At 39.9% G+C, this 14,045-nt stretch overlaps 1 protein-coding gene across 3 annotated transcripts in view; it reads left to right on the forward strand.

Annotated features, from left to right (window-relative positions):
* The first annotated feature begins 11,582 nt into the window (after positions 1-11,582).
* The window catches only part of ACBD6 (acyl-CoA binding domain containing 6), a 225,620-nt gene continuing 223,157 nt past the window's right edge, over positions 11,583-14,045 (forward strand). Inside the window, exon 1 of one of the 3 annotated variants that reach the window (XR_009537294.1) lies at positions 11,583-12,056. Coding sequence is in view for 2 of the 3 variants with exons in the window: in XM_060132408.1 (XP_059988391.1) it covers positions 11,835-12,056 (222 nt within the window). In the remaining variant the exon portion in view is untranslated. The remainder of the gene's footprint in view (positions 12,057-14,045) is intronic. The other 2 variants (XM_060132408.1, XM_060132403.1) reach the window with 2 other exon arrangements.

Below are 14,045 nucleotides of genomic sequence, written 5' to 3' on the forward strand. Positions count from 1 at the left end.
AGTTTTCCATTAAATAGTACAATATGTTTTCACAAAGAGTAGGGAAGAAGGAAGGAAAAAAGAGTAAGATAGTGAATGTCATTACGGATGTTCATGAATAGTTCTGCTTTTCTCTCTTTCTGGGTACATAGTAGGACTGTACTTCTCTGCCCCCTTTGAAGTTAGGCATGACCATCTGGCTGACTTTGGCTAATGAAATGTGTGCAGAAGTGACTTACGTTACTCCTGAGTGAAAGCTTAAAGAGCCAGTGCACCATTTGCTATATTATCCTTTATTGCTGCTTCTGTGGAAGCAGGTGTCGAGATGGGTCCTGTCGGCATGGGTCCCTGATGACTCTGATGAGCAGGGGAACAGTGTGAGTGAAATCAAAGATTTGTGGGGTTAAGCCATTGAAGTTTGGGAGTTTTTGTTACTGCCACGTAACCTGTCCGTTCTGATGGATATCAGCAGTAAATTCTTCATGTAAACTCCTACCAAACAACTAATCAACCCCTTCAGTGTTAATGGGGCAGAGTTCTCAGATCAGTGAATGATGCCCCCCAAAGGGGATTCTCTTGGATGTGCACCTACCGGGTAGATCTGTCAGGGAGGCCAAGGTTGGGCTCCAGATGGACTGTAGAGGTTTTAGTAGGAAGCTACTAGAACACCCTTATTTTAACTACTCAATTGTAATAGATGCTTTGGATAAAAGTGAGAAACTTCAATATGATAAAGGGTAATATGATTTTATCCTTGTCAGTACTCAGCAATGAAGGCCCTAGAATATTATGAACCAAAGAATAAAAGGAAAAAAAAAGAAGGAAAACCAAATCAATCGAATGCCACTTTAGTAGGTGGATTGTAGCCATCGAGTTAACGTCAAATTCATCCATCTCTCTCCTTACTATTCTCAACTCCCTTAACTAAACCAATCTCATCACCTATTTTCACCTCAAAATTATACTCTTACACTTCAGCTATGACTGCCATAGCTACCAGTTCCAGGGAAAGGGAGTACAGGGGGAAGAAGAGGCTCTTCCTTTATCATAGGGAAACTCAAGGTTTGCATCACTTCACCCCCATCTTTCCCTTCCCCTCCCTGCTGCCCACTCAGTTCCCTTCACCCCAAAGCCAGCTCTCTCTTGCAAGTGTGCTGTGATGGCTTTTCTTGCGTGGCTTCACTCACCTGCAATGCCCTTCGCACTCCTTTTCCCCATTCAAATCTGACCACCTCTCAAGGCTCTGCTCCCACCTCCAGGAAGCTCTGGAGCCTCCCTCTCAACACCAGTCCTCACTGATATCCCTCTCTTCTGAATTCCTGTAGCAGTAACAGTAACAGTCCTCGGTACGTCATTTAGAGCTGAATTATGTAATGGGTGAGCCCGTCTTTTGTGCGTGTGGGTCCCGTCCCCCAATCACTACATTGGCACAACTCAAGTCTTCTTTTCCTTCTCATCCCTTCTTTCTCTGTCTTATGTCTCTTCATAAACTCACCCCACACCATGAACTGAAACACAAAATGGAACAGACCTTCCTATTAAGCAAAAGAGCATGACAACTTGATGTAACAAAATAATTCAAATATTATCTTTACATATGATGATAACATGCCCTTTCAGAAAAGGTATGATGTAAGATGACTATGACATGAGAGTTATTTTTCTGTTTAGAAGTTAGAAAAGGACAAACTACATATTTAGGATAAAATATCACAAAAAGACTTCATTTTTATCTTCTTGGTATTTAAGCGAAAGTATGGCTCTTTGAATCATTTAAAAAACACGTCAATTAAAAAGAAATTTCAGGGCTTCCCTGGTGGCGCAGTGGTTGAGAATCCGCCTGCCAATGCAGGGGACACGCGTTCGAGCCCTGGTCCGGAAAGATCCCACATGCCACGGAGCAACTAAGCCCGTGTGCCACAACTACTGAGCCTGCACTTTAGAGCCCGCGAGCCACAACTGCTGAAGCCTGCGTGCCTAGAGCCCATGCTCTGCAACAACAGAAGCCACCGCAATGAGAAGCCCGTGCACCGCAACAAAGAGTAGCCCCTGCTTGCCACAGCTAGAGAAAAGCCCGCGCACAGCAACTAAGACCCAACGCAGCCAAAAATAAATAAATTTATTTTTTTAAAAAAAGAAATTTTAGGAACTTTCTACTGCTGTGTTGTGCTAAGCACAAATGTAGGCTCAATGCCTTTGATGCTTCTCTATACCCATATACACTCATAGAATCAGAAATGGTAATCAGCATGTGGTCAATTGTCAACAAGTTCTTGCTAACTGTTCACCTTCCCTATAAAGCACTCTGATTTTTTTGACCAAGGCTTTTTGAACTTGAGCTCTGGCTTTCTTATGCTGTTTCACTTATGCTCTGTATCTAAAACAACATATTTTCGTCTTACGTAATTTGAATATATGTGTGTGTATTTAAAAGCCTTTTTGAAAAAACCAGGGAAATTTGAATACAGAGGACTGCATACTAGATGATATTTGTTACTTTTCTTAAATATGATAATGGCATATTTATTTATTTTTTAGAAGATACATTTTTTATTTTTAGAAGATACATACTATAGTACTTACATTTTATTTTTAGAAGATACATACTATAGTATTTAGGTTTTGAAGTATTATGATGTCTGCAGCTTATTTTCAAATGGTTCATCAAAAAATTATAGGTAGATAGATAAAGCAAATATGGCAAAATATTAACAATTATTGAATCCTGCAGATAGATAATTGGGTGATTAGTATTCTTTCAACTTTTCTGTACATTTGAAAATGTTAATACTAAGCAATTGATTTAAAAAAATTTATCATGAAGAAAAATCAGAAGCAGGAACATCAATATTCAGACCAATTAAAAGAGCCAGTGATGGGGCTTCTCTGGTGGCACAGTGGTTGAGAGTCCGCCTGCCGATGCAGGGGACACAGGTTCGTGCCCCAGTCCGGGAGGAACCCACATGCCGCGGGGCAGCTAGGCCCGTGAGCCATGGCCGCTGAGCCTGCGCGTCCAGAGCCTGTGCTCTGCAATGGGAGAGGCCACAACAGTGAGAGGCCCGCGTACTGCAAATAAAGAAAGAAAGAAAGAAGCCCGTGATATTTATGTGTCTGCATGAGTGTATAATACTTCTATGTACCCATATACCCATAGAATCAGAAATGGTAATTAGCATGTGGTCTGTTGGTAAGCTTTACAGTGCTGTTATTTCAAAGCAATACTTTGATGCCCTCTAATAAAGAAATCTTATTATTTTCTTGACACATTTGGGGGAATAAAGGAGGAGATGTTTAATTCTACAGCCAAATAAAGGCCTAATATACATGGTCATTTGGCATTTCAAGAGATGGAAGTTAAAAATTACTATAAGACTTCAACTAGAAAAATAAATGAATAGTTTTTAATCTAAAGATATTTTTAGAAAAAAGTACTACATTCAAAACTACTTGGATGTTATCCTCTATTTTTAAGGTAATATAAATGAAACTGTTTACATGTGATTGTGTCTGCCTGACCAGATTTTCTTGATGATGAAAACCATTCCTAGTTTTGTTTTGTTTTTTTTTTTTTTTGCGGTACGCGGGCCTCTCACTGCTGTGGCCTCTACCGTTGCGAAGCACAAGCTCCGGACGCGCAGGCCCAGTGGCCATGGCTCATGGACCCAGACGCTCCACAGCATGTGGGATCCTCCCGGACCGGGGCACAAACCCGTGTCCCCTGCATCGAACCCGTGTCCCCTGCATCGGCAGGCGTACTCTCAACCACTGTGCCACCAGGGAAGCCCGCATGTGTCTTTTTGAATTATGGTTTTCTCTGGGTATATGCCCAGTAGTGGAATTGCTGGGTCATATGGTAATTCAATTTTTAGTGTTTTAAGGAACCTTCATACTGTTCTCCATAGTGGCTGTAACAATTTACATTCCCAACAGTGCAAGAGGGTTCCCTTTTCTCCACACCCTCTCCAGCATTTTAACCAAGCATATCTTAACACCGCCTGCTTTCCTCTTCACTCTTAGTTCCTGGGTTCTGAGTCTAAATAAGAAACAGAATTAGCGCTTGGCTGCTGTTTAAAATAAAGATATAATTACATAAACGATTGTTCCATTCACTGTGCCATAGGACGTGTAAGGTCTGTCTTTCCTAAGCCTGAAAACCCAAAGGACAAAGATAATCCAGCAAGCCCGTCACACTGGCAGGAAACAAACTTTGCTCTTTGTCGGCATCATGTGGTCAATATGTATATTACGCTTCCACTCCTCTTGATGCCCAGCAAGATGATGTTTTCTACAACCGTTCAGAGAGGAGACTTAAACTCACAGGACTCATTTTTTTCTATAAAGAAATTATGCTTTATGAAGGAACAATGTGTTAGTTATGCTTTTTGTTTCTGGATTCTTTATTCTTCAAACCAGTAATTGTATCCAGAAAAAGATTACAGAGATGGATCAGAAAATATTCAGTTTCTTAGTTTCAAGTTTGGGGATACTTTCCCTAAAGATCTACACTTCTGATGCACCCGCAAATAGTTCACATTAGCTTCTGACAATTGACTAATTAATGCCATTTAATGAATTCTGAGCACAAGGTGTTGTTTTAATTGATGTAAAAGCCCCGGACTGCTTAGAGACCTGGGTGTTAGGTACACTGGTCACCCACCTAAATGTAAGGCCTGATACAAGTCACTTATTGTTTAAAGAGCCTCTTCTGGAAAAATAATGGTGCTCGATTGAGGACTTTTTTTTTTTTTAATTCATTTTGGCTGAACCGGGTCTCAATTGCGGCATGCGGGATCCTTGCTGCAGCACGCGGATCTTTTAGTTGCGGCACGCGTACTTCTTAGTTGCGGCATGCATGCGGGATCTAGTTCCCCCACCAGGGATCGAACCTGGGCCCCCTGCTCTGGGCGCGTGGAGTCTCACCCACTGGACCGCCAGAGAAGTCCCTCGATTGAGGACTTTTATGGTGAGAGTATTCAGCTAAAAAAATCCTATTAGTATTTCACTTCAGGTTGCATCACAAGATTTAGCACTTAATGTTAGTCTTATTTGATTTTCTAATTGTTTCATGAGTCCTAATCTTGTTTCTACAACTTAAATTTAAGTTACTTGATGCTAAGGATGATATCAGACTCTTCAGCCTGTGTACTTTTTACTTTATTTTTATATATTATCTGAAAGATTAATGTCAGCACTTAATAATTTATTGTTGATTAATTTTTAGCAAGTCAAAATAACAGTATGAATTTTTTTAAGTACTTACATTTACTAATAAATAATACTCATTAAGCACCACTAATGTACTAGCTACTATATTAACAACAACAAAATGTTTCAGACCTGGCGCAGAAGTCAGCCAGCTCTACACACTTAAGTCCACTGATTTTCTGTATTGCTCTGTGGTCCAGATTTATCAAGCAGAATGGAACACTTTTAGTATTGATTTGTAAGAATATGTTAGGCTTTTATTATCTAATACTGTTTTGCTTTGTGGCGTGTGATTTGCCCTTATAATTGTATCCATATAATGATAAATTGCATTGCACAAAATTCTATCATAAAGTCAGTTTCTAAACCCATAAACCCATACCCCAGAAGTTTCTGTTACTTGTTCTTAGTTAAGTTGTCCACTATCGTCAAACAGACTCTGCTGAGGTGGTCTCAAAATTAATCACTTTCCCCGCTTATTTTTTAGTAGGGAATATCTAACTATTCCTACGAACTTGAGGGTGTAACTTTTTTTCATTAAGTTTTGCTCTCAGATACAGATCTCACAGATACTCCAAGGTCAGAACTCTGATTTTCCTGTCATGATTCCTGATTTAGTACAATTCTGCTGGTTATTCTATTTGAAGGTGGTCAAATGGGCTTCAAGTTAAATTAAATCATGCAAATTAAATCATGCAGTGTAATCTCTCTCTCTACCTGCTTATCTGTCTATATGCTGGAGTCCCACTAATGCGCTTAAGGAGTTGGATTAAAGGCCAGGGTTTTCCTAGAAGATTATTCCTCGATAAATACTAACAATTTAATTTACTGTTGTAAAAAGAAGCCACTGATCTATAAGAATTCTATTCTTTTAAATATTTGCAAAATAACGTGGCCTTTAAGCAAGGTTTTTCCTCTTAGGAGTAGGTTAACTTATATTCCAGTTTTTAGTTTATGGTGGGTAAGAGAGAAAAACAGTTAAGTATAATTCTGCTGTTTGCTTATAGCAGTATTGCTTGCTATTTTTAAAGTACTTACATTTACTAATGTAAGTAAATGGCACTGTGCCTTTGCCCATGCTATGCCTATTTCCTGGTATGCCCTTTTCCACATCACTTGTAATATTTTATTGTCCTTATTCATTTACTATTCAGCCCTTAAAGAACAATGGCTGTGTCTTTTATACATTCACTCATTTACTTATTCAGTGAAGATTTAGCTACCTGCCAGATCTGGGGAATACAGAAGTGATAAAAACAGACAAAAATCCCTGTCTTCATGGAACTTATATACAAATGATGTAATAAATGAGTAAAATATATTGTAGTGTACCTGGAGATAAGTGCTGAAGAAGGGAGATAGAGAGTGATGGTGAGGATGGGGTTGTGATTTTTAACAGGTGGTCAGAGAAGTTTTGACTAATGTGTCATGTGAGCAAAGACCTGAAGGAGGTGAGGGCAAATCATGTATGTAGATATCTGAGGATAAAGTGTTCCAGAAAGAGGGACTAGCAAGTGAAAAGGCACTAAGATGGGAGTATTCTGGATTATGCCTGGTTTGTAGAGAAGCCACATGAGGCCCATGTAACTGGAGTAGAGTGAGAGAGGGGAAAAGTAATCACATTCATCCTAGTATCCTAGGGCTTAGTACTGTGTCTGAAACATATTGGGAGTTAACATATCAATGAATATTTTGATGGCAATGTAAAAAAATGCCAATATGTCACAAAACGTGAATTGTACTAAATTCAATCCAGGTATTTTTAACAAAACTATTTTTTCTGCTTGCCTAGACTTTGGTTTTGCCATTGAGACAGATGTGACTTCTGGTAATTCAGATTTCAGGTCCCTTCAGGATGTTGTGTTGGAGTATTTCACAAAAACATCCACATCTTCTTTTTGCATTTCCTCTGTGAAAGTACTTATAAAGAACTGTAGCCTTTGGTGAATACAAACACTGGAAAATGCTGGCAAACAATGTTGGGTAGTACTCTAGTAACATAACATTCAGATCTCTTAGCAAAGGTAACAGCACTACTCAGCATCACTTAAAGAAGCTACCAGTTTAAGGACTTATTTTGCTTCTAGAACTTATTTTTCTAGAACTTATTTCTCAGAACATCACTCACAGAATCTGTATGAAGTAGCCTATGCATATAATCTTATTAATATTTATTTCATTTGCACTGTTATCAGCAGGCGCAATGAACACATGTGTAAAATGGCAACTCTGGAAGACTGATTAGATCTTGATTAGATTTTCTCCTGCCTGCTCCTTTCCCTGGCTCACTTTGGACTCCAGGTGTTAACAATATCCTGCTATTGCTTTTGACTTGTCAGTGGATCCCTTTGAATCAGTACCTTCTCTATGTTGATTGTCAAACTTGAATTCTGATTGTTTAAGCTTTTATTCTAATCCTAATATTTTCTCCTGTCTTCCTGATTTCTCAGCTGATTTTTTCTTGAGATTCAGAAAAACATATACAGTTTCCTACAGTTCCCAAGAAATGCTTGAATGGAAACACTGATTGTAAAAGCTCTCTTCCCTCTAAGTCATCAGATCCTGATAGTTTGGGTGTTTTAATCGAATCGTCAACAAATCAAACGTTCTCAGGCTTTAATGCTCTTCAGGCTCCTGTAACCAAGTTGGATTTACTATAGTGAGGAAGAACACATAAATGGAGAACAATGGGCTGTCTCAGTAAGGTGTTAAGAAGTAAACTATTATAGGATTCGGGTTTTGCTTGGTGACTTGAGGGAGAAATCTAAGGAATTGGGGATTTGCTCTTATTGGATGCTGTCAGGCAGCTGGGGCAATTTATGATTGGGCATCTCAGTCTCATCTATACAGAGGGAAGACTAGAATGAGAATAAAGCTATAATTTGTAAATAAGTAATAATCACTCATTGTGGCCAAGAGAAAGGGTATCTTGTGGTACTTTGTGGTTGGCAGAGTGATCTTTTTTTGTCTATGCTTAGGCAAACTTCTGAAGTGCTTTACTTTGTCTCATTTTATCATGGTCTCAGAGTGACCTTGTCTGAGGTTGGTATTTCATGAGATTATGTCTATCTAATAGGAGAATAATATGGCTTAGCTGTGAGTACTAGACCAGCTTCTGACTATCAGGAGCTCTTTCTTTCTTTCTTTTTGTTCTTAAATTTTTCATTCAGATATAATTTATATACAGAAAAGTACAAAATTTTTAAGTGAATTTTCATAAAGTGAACACACTTGTGCAACCAGAATTCAGCTCAAGAAAGAGAACATCGCCAACACCCAGAAGCCCCCTTTATGCACCCTTCAGATTACTAACCCCAAGACTACTCACTATCCTGACTTCTAACATCACAGATTCATTTTGCCTGACTTTGAGCTGTATATGAATGGAAATGTACAGAATTAGCTCTTTGTTGTCAGGTTTCCTGGGCTCTACATTATGTTTATGAGGTTCATTCATATGTTGTATCTGATTGTAAATTAGTTCATTCTTGCTGCTGAATAGTATTCTGTTGTGTAAACACACTACAGTTTATTGTTATTACTGTTGATGGCTATTTGGGTGTTTCCAGTTTGGGGAGATCAGGAATAGTGCTGCTGTGAATGTTCTTATACGTGTCTTTGGATGAATGCATATATTACATGCTTGCTGGGTAGAAGTAGAATTGGTCATGTTTACCTTTAGTAAATAGTACCAAACATTTTCCCAAAGTGGTTGTATCAATTTACACTCCCACCAGCCATGAGATTTGTGCTTGCTCTATTCCCATGTTATTTATACTGTTGCAGAATACAGAAAAAGGTGAAAACTTCTAAATATATTCTACAGGTCTACTATTACCCTGACACAAAATTGAGAAAGGACAGAACAAAAAGGAAAACTGTCAGTCATCTTTAAATAGGGCTGTAGAGATACTAAAGAAAATATTAGCAAACTGAACCTAGAAATAATTAAAAAACAAACAAACAAAAAAGCAGGACCAAGACCACAGTGAGTTTATTCCAGGAATAGAAGTGTAATTCAACATTAGGAAATCTATTAACATAACACATTAAAATTTATATTAATTTATTAGTGTTTGTTAATATAATTCATTAAGTTCCTATTAATTATTAATATCATTGTTCATATAATTCATTGAAGTAGAAACTTTATTAATATTTCCTTTAAAAGATTAAAGTAGAAAAAACATAATCTCCAGGGCTGCCGAAAAAACTGTTGATAATACTTAATTCCCATTTCTAATAAAAATTCCACAGAGATATATAAATGTCCATGTACCTTCCCTTCAGTCTACTTTTCAGATTCATCATCTATCATTACACCATATGCAGGCTAATTTCTGACTAAAACAACTTACAACTTTGATTTTTCCCTTGTTTCTCTACTTATTAACTGTGCAGCCTTGGGCAAGTTACCTAACCACTTTGTGTTAATTTCCTGTCTCAACTGGAAATAACTGTACCTACCTTAAGCAGTAAGAATTAACTCCCTTAAACAGTAAGGGAATCAATAAGTTACTATTATCGCTTTTTAATTACAAGACTTTGTTCATCAGCCATCCTTTGACTGGACCATGAGTGCCCTGAGAGCAGGGACTAACAGTGGTACATTTGGGATACTCAAGGAATGTTTGTTGAATCCTGATCCAAGGTTTCTCATCTTCCTGCCTTTTTTCTTTGTTCTCTCACCCTGTTTACCCCTTCTCCCCTGTCCACCTATCTAAAGCCTAACCCCAAACAGTGAATAACCATTCTTTAGAACACTTTCTTTGTACCATTCTGATGGTGCTTATTACAGTGTTTTGAGAACTAAATGAATATAATGTTGTTGTTGTTGTTTTTAACAACACTTAGGACATAATAACCACTCAGTAAAACTTAACTATTGATGGAAGAAATTTTCAGATATTGAGGTATGGGGAAATCACTCTAGCTTATACGTTGATTTAGCTTGAACTTTATGCTATCTAGAACAGCCTGCCTTGTAGCCCATCAACATGCATTGTATATCTGCTCTAATCAATAAAGAAAAGAGTGCACTGTCCAGAAGTAAAGAACGTCCCTTCTGAAGACAGAGATAAAAGTCTCCCTTTCTGGGACATCAATGCTAGTACTCCTTTGATGATAAGGCTCCTTTCCTAGGTGCCAAAGCCATACTAACTTGTCGTGTACAAGCTAATCTGTTTTTTTGTTTGTTTGTTTGTTTTTAACTTTGAAGGAATGTACTCTTATCAGGTTTGATGTTCTTTCTTCTGAAAGAACATAAAATTGTGCTGATAAACCATGCTTCTCCAGAGCAGTTCCTCAGAGCTACCGAGAGGCTAACTCCTGGACTATAGTCCTCAGTTTGGCTCAAATAAAACTCTCCTCTATTCTTTTTAAATTTATTTATCTTTGGCTGCATTGGGTCTTTGTTTTGGTGTGCAGGCTTCTCATTGCGGTGGCTTCTTTTGTTGCGGAGCATGGGCTCTAGGCGCGTCGGCTTCAGTAGTTGTGGCACAAGGGCTTAGTTGCTCCGTGGTATGTGGGATCTTCCCGGACCAGGGCTCGAACCCGTGTCCCTGCATTGTTAGGCAGATTCTTAAGCACTGTGCCACCAGGGAAGTCCTCTCCTCTACTCCTATTACAGATTGGTTATTGACTATTTTCTTTGACACTATCACAATCACGTTATAGTTGCTGCAGTTTTCTGAGTTCGTCCAGGGCAGAACTATGTAGTACATTTTTGTTTTCACTTTTCAAGGTCTGCCAAAGCACAGTGGCAAAGGCTGAGCTGGGAAGAAGCACCGCGCTAAGGGCCCTGGGGTGTGGGTGGGGTCCCATAAAGTTCAGCGAGATGGGGGTCACGGACGCATGCAAAGCAAGACACGGATTGGACCAATCACACAATTTGGGCGCTGAAGGCCCCATCTCCCAAATTTCCATTCACTATTCAAGTTAGAACCAAACTCTCCAGCAACGGATGCAGGTATCCGAGGCCCATTTGGGGCGCTCGGGACACCTAACCTTGGAAGGCGGGCGCAGGCGGAACCTTCGTCCTCAGCTCCAAGTTTCCCACAACTCCGCTTCTATCGCTACACTACCAAATAGACGGCCTCCTTCCCCCACCCACGATGGCCCAGTATTTTCAACGAAACGATTAACAGACACCTCAACAACTGAGGACTGTTTCTCCAAGCAGCGTTCCCCCAGCGCGGTTGCATGCATCCCGCAACGTAGCGGCGGTTCTCAAAGAAGGGCCACCCACGCTTCCCCCGCCCAGTGAGAAAGAGGCCGCCGGCCGTAGCTCCGGGCGCGTGCTCTGCCGCTGACGCCGCCCCGCGCCCACGCCGCCCCGCCTCCTTCTCTCCAGGACTTCCTGCTGTGCTGCTCGCAGACCCCCGCCGCGCTGCTGCAGGGACCTGACCTATTCGGAGCGCGCTGTTAGCCAGGGGTACCGGAAGAGGCCGGGCAGCGGGGGAGAGCTGCAGAGGGAGGCGGAGCCCGTCACGCACGCCCAGGGAGGGCAGGGGGAGAGAGGGAGGCACAGTTAAGCGAGGAACGCGAGGAAGTGAGCTTGGGTCCGACTTGAGCTCTGGCTCAAGACCGAGACTGGTGGGCCAGGACCCCAAGCCGGCGTCACACCCCGTCTGAAGAAGACAGGCGGTCACATGGCTTCGCCATTCCTGCTTGCGGGAGCCACTACGGGCGACAGCGGCGGAGAGCTGAGCTCGGGGGACGACTCCGTGGATATGGAATCCCTCCAGAGCCCGGAGACCGAGGCGTCCAGGAGGCTGACAGAGCTGTTTGAGAAGGCTGCCGCGCACTTCCGAGGCCTGGTTCAAGGGGCCAGCAGGGAGCAGCTCTTGTACCTGTATGCCCGGTACAAGCAGGTAAAGTCGCAGGGAAGGGGTGGATGCGGGAGAGCGACCACAGGCCTTCTCTTTCCTCCAAAAAACAGATAGTAAACGTGCTTGATTAATGGTTAGGTGTAATGAAGTTTGTATGTGTATGTGTGTTGTTTTTTAATCATCTGCTAAGGATTAGCATCATTCTGGACATGGAAAGGACCTGTCTGCTATCCGAGGAGTGATATTTAGCTGACCCTGAATGACAGTTTTTCTATGTCTTCTCTGACTTGCTTAGTGGCCTTGCACTTACGCTTTCACCAGCTTCAGAACATTTACAAAACAAGATTTATCGTTCACTCTTGCCAGAGGGTCGTTTGGAAGTAAACGTAGTAATGTTAAAAAAACATTTCTGAGAATAATATGATTGTAATAAAGAGGGTGATGCAATGCAAAGTAAAGTATTACTACTTTTATTATTGTGATTTTTTTTTTAACCCTAAATATCTTAGACTTATGTTTTGGCTGAATATGCTTGTGTTAGATACAGTTATGAAAATTTTAGAGCTAGAAAACACCAGATGAAATAATGCCCTTCTCTTAGGAATAAGGAAACCCGGAGAGAGTAGATAACTTGCCTAGGGTCATAGAGAACTAGAACGAGATTGTAGCTCCTGACTCTAAGGCTTCAAAGATTACCTGGAAGTATGGAAATAATAATAATAATGTCATATGAGACATCTTTAATTTATTCTCAAAGAGTAATTGGGTTAGAAAAATAATTGCTTTATCATAATCGACAGATACTTGTTCAGCATCTTTTATGGCAAAACACTTGGGTGTTATGCCTGTGGGGGATGCAGAGAAGTAAAAGCATCATGACACTTGCCATCAAGAGACTTATAAAGTTACTTGAGGTGTTTAGATTTAAACATGTGAAAAATCGCTCACGAGAGTTAAATAACAGTTCAGGAAAACTCCAGCTCTTTGGAACACTGGAAGGAATGAAGTTCTGGATAACAGCCCATTTTATGCCTCTTGGTATCTGTTTCCCCCTGTATTCTTTTAAAAAAAAAAAGTTGTGGGGACCCTCTGTATTCTTAAACTGAATATACTAAGTAGAGATGAACCTTCTTTTGAAGATTCATGAATATCTGTTAAAGTGACCTGAGAGATATAGCTGGTAGGAACAAATGGTATAAATTATAGTGTTGAATGAAAATATGCCTGAATTGGCCTCAGAATTTGTTTTCATGCAGAAGTCCTGGATATCTGTTTTCTCTTTGGTCATTTATCCTGTCCTAATAACATTAAAATGAGACTTTCAGTAATTTAACAAGAATTTATTGAGCATTGCGCTTGGACCAGTAACATGGCTGACTGATGATTCTCTGAGCAGTATAAGACTAATTTTCTCCAAATTTCCTAAAAACATTGTTTTTCTTTCTATGACATATATTTATTGATATTAGCATCATCATTATTAAATATCTGATATTCGAGTCATCAGTGAACTATAGTCATCTGTCAGCTGGCAACCATCTGTCTCAAATATACTTCATCCAGATAGTCTGGAAGAGGCGTGTGTTCCTCACCCTCTTGACATTAGTGTGGTTAGAGATATTCTGTTTCTGGAAATAAAATTCCTCGTTATTGGAGAATAATTATTAGAGAATTAGAGAATAAGATTATGCTTACTTAGATATGTTAGGGCACACAGTGTTTATCAATCTCTTCTAAATATTTTGTTTTTATCAGAATTCTGTGGCAGTATTAAAAATAGCATCTTTGATAGAATAACAAAGTTGAAAGTCCAGTATAATTCCTGTATGGTGGATCAGAATTTCTCATAAAATAATTACATTTCTCATAAAATAAACCTTTATCATAAAATAATTACATTTTCTATTCCAAATAGCACTCTATTTTGTCAGCAGGAAGAGGCTGAAAATAAGCTGAGATGTGAACCTTACTTAATAGAAGGCACTTGCCTTCTATTAAGGCAGACAGTGAAGAGATTTGCAAATTGTAAAA

The sequence above is a fragment of the Lagenorhynchus albirostris genome, chromosome 2 (genome assembly GCF_949774975.1).
Source record: "Lagenorhynchus albirostris chromosome 2, mLagAlb1.1, whole genome shotgun sequence".
Classification (NCBI taxonomy): Eukaryota; Metazoa; Chordata; class Mammalia; order Artiodactyla; family Delphinidae; genus Lagenorhynchus; species Lagenorhynchus albirostris.